Raw genomic sequence first — 6,000 nt, 5'->3', positions numbered from 1 at the left:
ACCGTGTAGGTTACAACAGGCCCGCCAGCTTGAAGCACATCCACAAATGTGCTACACAGTGAAGTTTCATGGGAATATTTGTAGAAGTGACTTTTTCTCTTCATTGCAATTTATCCCATTCGGTGAAATCCTATTCTTGGTGTGTAGACGATGGCTTTAGTCATCCCCATTTATAACAGATGTAAAATAACATTCCCAACTGAATCTGATGTGAGTCATATTGCGGAAAGGTTTTCCTTGTCCAAACACAATTTAAATCACCAAGTGCTGCTCTGTTAATGACTTATAAATACATTAGTTTCGCAATTTAGAGGGGAGGGGACGAAAGCAGGTGTCGTGCTCCTCTGGTTTTATCACGTTGATATGATGTCTCATCTTATTCGGAAATAAAACGGAAGGCAGAGACAAGCTGCAGACCTGATCCACAATACCGGCGCGGGGATTTAATGATGTTTTGATGAGGTGATGATCAATCTGTTCATACAATTCGTTTAGGCCGCCTACCAGTCGGTGAAGTAATGCAGGAATAATGGTAAATCGATGTCACTAAGACATTCTACTATAGACTATTAATTAAAATAAATGAAGTAAAAAAAACGATTCCCTCACACCACCTACCCCCTTCGTACTGCGTACCTTCGGCCTAGTATTTCAAAAGTTACTTTTAAACAGACTGAATTCCCATCACTTGGCACAGCGATACAGAGAGGAAGGCCTGGTGGATAAGTGATTATTTAGCTCCCTCTAGCGGTCACTTTTAGTACTGTATTACACAACCATGCATTGTGGGTACAGCATGTACCAGTTGCATAAGGTGGCCGGAAGAAGATGGACAACCGCTGCGTTTTAGTTGCCCCCTCGGATCAGCCCTGTTAACAATGTCCCGCGCGATATTGAGCATGGTAATCCCGTGATCAACTGTCATAATGCAGCGAATCACAAGCTTCGCTACTTGCAGGGACTTGGCGGGACTCGCAGCAGCGCTTTCCTCCAAGACCGTCCAACCTTGGAAGAGGACGTCTAGGTCCGCCAGTTACGCCCCTACACATCAGCAGTCAACCAAGTTGCCCTTTGGACAGAGTGTGCGTGGGCTCAGAAGACCACGCATCGCTGTCCCTCCTTTCGCCGGCCACGTGCACAGACTGTACGGTACGGCTGGGGAAGAGCGAGGGTCAAAAAAACCCGTGATTACCGTAGTGGGCATCCCCGACCCCATCACATGGATCCGGTGTAAATGCGACATACTTATTATCGAATTATTATTTGAATTGGGTCTCGGATCGAAGGAGTTTGAAAATGGGGTGAAACAGGTAGGCCTAACTGAATAAATAAATAAAACGATGTCTTTAAGTGATTAGCCTAAAATACACTACTGTACTGCCATTGATGTCACCTTGCTTGTTCAATAATGATAATACATTTGCATGTGTTGGATGGCAGGTATGTTCCACGTTAATGGCCCGCTTAGGGCATTGCATGCATTTTTGCAAGGCTATAACTGTATTTTTGCCAATATCATCTTGATAATAAATTTCTGTTCATAATATATCACAACGCGGTTCACCAACTGTCTGTCTGACCCACTGTCTGTCTGACAAACCGTCGGCATAACCCACTATCTGTCTGACCAACTGTCTGCCTGAATCTGAACCACTGTCTGCCTGACCCAATGTCTGTCTGACTCTGAACCACTGTCTGTCTGACTCTGAACCACTGTCTGTCTGACCCACTGTCTGTCTGACTCTGAACCAGTCTGTATGACCCACTGTCTGCCTGACTCTGAACCAGTCTGTCTGACCCACTGTCTGCCTGACTCTGACCACCTGCCTGTCTGACCCACTGTCTGCCTGACTCTGAACAACTGTCTGTCTGACCCACTGTCTGCCTGACTCTGACCACCTGCCTGTCTGACCCACGTCTGCCTGACTCTGAACAACTGTCTGTCTGACCCACTGTCTGCCTGACTCTGACCACCTGTCTGTCTGACCAGGCGGTGGTCCACGCCTCCCAGATGATGTCCAGTCGGCAGTTTGCCCAGTTGAAGAGAGTCGCGTCCAACGAGGTAAGTTACAGTCTGGACAAACACAACGCATACCGCAGTCACTATAGTGCTGGAATGGAACGTGAATGATTCACCCACATGGTTAAAGGTGTTGTGTGTTATTGTTACAGACTGTACAATATGTCAAGAAGAAATGTGCGTTGTTGAGTGAGGAACAGCGACAGGCCCTGGCGGTCTCACTGGAAGATATCATATTCCTTCTGCCTGAGGAAGTGTCCGTGTTGCAAGATGATAATGGTACATTCAAACGATTAATTATTCATTCATTCATCTTTATGTTCATTATGAACCATATTAACAAATAGCTTTTTTTAAAGTATATCTTTCTGGGTTGATTGGAATTAAGTGGCAGATAACCCAAAATTGCAATTTTTAAAAGACAGAATAGCAATATTTTGAAAGCCAACAACCCAAGAAGAAAATCCTCTCTGCTCCCTTTACACATTTCTCCACCATTACATAGTGTCGCACCGACCTACAGGCGGGATGGATTCCCTGAATCCTTGATGGACGAATTGCCCTGATTGGTTGTAAGTGAGTCCCCTCGAAGCTAAATTGGCCCTGTCAACTCGCACACACGGACAAACCTTGAGCAAGGTATCTCCTCAATGCAGACAACAAAGTGTTTATAGAGCTTATTCACAAGGGTACACAACTTGAAAACTGTAGACACAAACCACACTATGCTTCGGCTACCCTGACTACAGCTTAACCTCAGTTCTCTCACTGAACACACCATCTTCCCCCCAGGCAGGAAGGTTTGCCTCATCACCATGAGGCTCTGGTTCCTGTCCATCCTGGAGGGCCCTGATGACCATGAGGCCACCAAGATCTTCAGAGTGGCCCCCAATGGGGATGGCAGCAGCCCCCAGAAGAAGATAGTCACTGCCGTCTACGAGTAAGCAGTTAACGGAGGGAGGGATAGTCTCTACACACCAGTGGTTAGTTTTGGTTGACTTAAGAGTTGAAAGAGAGCGTTTTCGAACTCCAATGTCAACACTCTGCCTGTAGGCATGCTTGAGCAGGAAGTCTAGCCTACTCCTTAATGACATACCTCAAAAACAATTACTGTAAGTGGCTTTGAATTAAGGCGTTTTTTAAATGAATAAGTGGTAAAATAGTAACAGGTCCTTCATGCGTCACACTTAATAGATTGCTATCCTATCCCCTGGTCTTGGCACGTTTGGATAAATGAATCTTAAATACACTGCGTGGTGTCATTTTGCCCAAGGATTAGTGTTGATTATTAATCAGCCATGATTTGTAGTGTTCTGTCTCTCTCCCTCGCTCTCTCTGTACGGTATTTTGGCTTACCAGTTAAAGGTGTAAACATTGAGTTGGCAGCGTCACGGCGTGCAGGAAAAGGCTTAGTTCTGCCTCCACCATATGGCAGGTCTGTCCTCCAGCAGGCCAACAGAGCCCACATATGATATGAAGTTCTTGTGTGCATAATTAATAGTTTTTAAACTCTTTGGCTGTACTTTCTTGGCGAGGAATGGGGTGAATCAGTCGGCGTGGGCGGTAAGAGTGATGTAACAATTCATCTGAATAAATATTTATATTTATAAATTCACTTTTACGTTACGAATGCCATTTATCTGTCATTTAAAATATTGCGTTTTTAGAATCAAATCCAAATTAAATGTTTTTACCGGAATTAGAGACAGGCAGACCTAGTTTTACTTCACACTGCACAATTTAGATGTCGATTTGTCAAGTTCAAAAGGAAAGCAAGGAGAACTCAGAACATGTAATGAAATATCAACCATGGATAGCTTTGCTTCACAATGTGCCATCGGCTTACATCCTGTTCTTGCTTGGTGCTTTTTTATGTCTCACGCAGTGTTTCTCAACCTGTCGGTCAAGACCCTACATGAGTGCTACGAAATATGCACATTGGGTCAAGGAAGATTTCCAAACTACGGGTTGTATATCTTTAATAATGCACACAAAGGTTACAGGGAGACATCATATCCCAAAGGTCCCTGGTTGGGTGTAAACTAACTTTGTTCATTTCTGGTTAAATACCACCATGCCAGAATAAAACCTTGCATATGTTCTCATTTTATAGATTCCGCCAGGAACTGAGGACAGGGAGGCCACCGGAATGGGAGATTACCAATATATGGCACTGGCATTGGACACTGACGGAATGATTTGATTGGATCACAAGGAGGCTGCATCACACCAATAGGTTAACACGGAATTTATATTTATTCTATTTATCATTTATCATTAATGAGAGGTATTAGAGATGTATTCAGAGATGCTTTATTTAATGATGCAACACTTCATGTACAGCAAAGCAATGTCATAAACCAAAAAAGTGTATTTTCTTCAATATGTTTTCTATAATCTACTGTTTTATAGTAAGATGATACATTTTTCTTACCCACAAAACGTCTATTCTTGCAGTGAAGAACTCGGTTTACTGATGTTTTATTAGTTCAGGCTGGGACCTACATACTCCCACAGGTGTCAGTATTCAGCCTAGAACAGGAGGAATCTTTGGGGGGAACTGCATAGTTCTCGTTTAAATTATTGGTAAGACTAAGGCTCTAAAGATTCAATAACTGTCGAGCAGCAGCACTCAAACATTGAAAATACACCACAAGGACTGCTGGTATTCCCCTCTCAAGAATCAATATCTAACTCTTTTTCACTACACCAGATTTGTATATATTTTTTTTTACACAAGCCCTGTGTGCCAAACTATTAGACAAGACAAGAATAAGTAACCACCACTCTAGAGAGCAAAATAATGTACAGCTGTGTTGGAGCTCTGCTTGGATTCCCTTTCCTGAACAGGAGCACCGATCCTGATTAGGATTCCACTGGCAGACTCCATATCCTCTACCCATCTCTCTTTTCCGAGAGTCATAGCAGAGTAAGGTCAACCGCATTTCAACTGCAAGTGCTTTTCATCTGTGATGATGGTCTGTCATAGAAGGTTCTAGTGTGATTAAATGGCTCCTTCGAGGCACTCATTATTCATCAATGTCCAACAGCAACCATAAAGTTTAGGGAAACCATTTCTGGGATTTATTGTTGGTTGGTTCGACCATTACATGTCTTAAAACAGGCTACACGGTATGGATGAATTGTGTGGTTGAAACATCCTCATTAGTCAATTCATATTACGTAGGAAAAACTTAATATGCTGACATTCCTATATGCGGTACTTTCACCGGTGAAAATATTGCGGTCAACCAGATGCCAATATGTTGAAGTAAACGAGATTATTTATGCAACTCAAGTCTGGGGGTGGTGGCAAATTACCTCTGCTAAATGCAGGGTGTGCAGTGCTCCTTGAGACCGAGGGGCTACAAACAAATTAGATTTACCTTCTGTGATTAGTTAATCCAATCTGGGTGGTGGGAGTGCACCATGGGGGGGGGCCGTCACATGTCAGAGGGTTCACAACACCATCTAGCCATCCAGTGGATGCATCCTAGTGTGAACGCTGCCTGGACAAGTGACTCACTCGTACCACAAAACATCACCTGCTGCAGGTAAACTGGCGTCTAGACTACGCGCCGACTGATGGAGACGCCAGAGACGTCATCACCTGTCAGCGCAGACAGCCGGCGACGGCTCCAGTGAATGATGCGTGTCATTCCGTGCTGTCGTAGTTATTAACGTTGACAACGCGTCATCTCCCGATAACAACGGGGTGCTGTCATTAGTGTCCACCGATTCATGCATCGCAAAACATACTGGGGGGATTATCCTAATGTCTGCGTCGCTGCAGTAATGCTTGGATGGTTTGGGGGGGTGGATATGCGTAATATGAAAAAAACAAACATCTAAATTTGTGTGGGGGTGCGGTTAGTTCCGGTTAGGGGGATCTTGACGAACGTAATTAGATTATTTGAGTACGGTTTAGCTCGGCACGTGTCAAATGCTTGTGGACATGGTGATAGCGCCCTAAAGAATTT

At 44.0% G+C, this 6,000-nt stretch overlaps 1 protein-coding gene across 1 annotated transcript; it reads left to right on the top strand.

The window, feature by feature from the left end:
• Positions 1–800: 800 nt before the first annotated feature.
• On the top strand, positions 801–5,116 carry si:dkey-82o10.4 (uncharacterized protein LOC797793 homolog). Its single transcript, XM_056602420.1, has 5 exons — positions 801–1,310; positions 1,991–2,062; positions 2,173–2,299; positions 2,813–2,960; positions 4,134–5,116. Exons 1-5 carry the CDS (start codon positions 927–929, stop codon positions 4,216–4,218), a joined length of 816 nt encoding a protein of 271 aa, XP_056458395.1. The 5' UTR covers positions 801–926; the 3' UTR covers positions 4,219–5,116.
• The last annotated feature ends 884 nt before the right edge of the window (positions 5,117–6,000 follow it).

Source organism: Gadus chalcogrammus, chromosome 11, assembly GCF_026213295.1.
Source record: "Gadus chalcogrammus isolate NIFS_2021 chromosome 11, NIFS_Gcha_1.0, whole genome shotgun sequence".
NCBI lineage: Eukaryota > Metazoa > Chordata > Actinopteri > Gadiformes > Gadidae > Gadus > Gadus chalcogrammus.
This window is presented reverse-complemented; position numbering and strand designations above follow the sequence as displayed.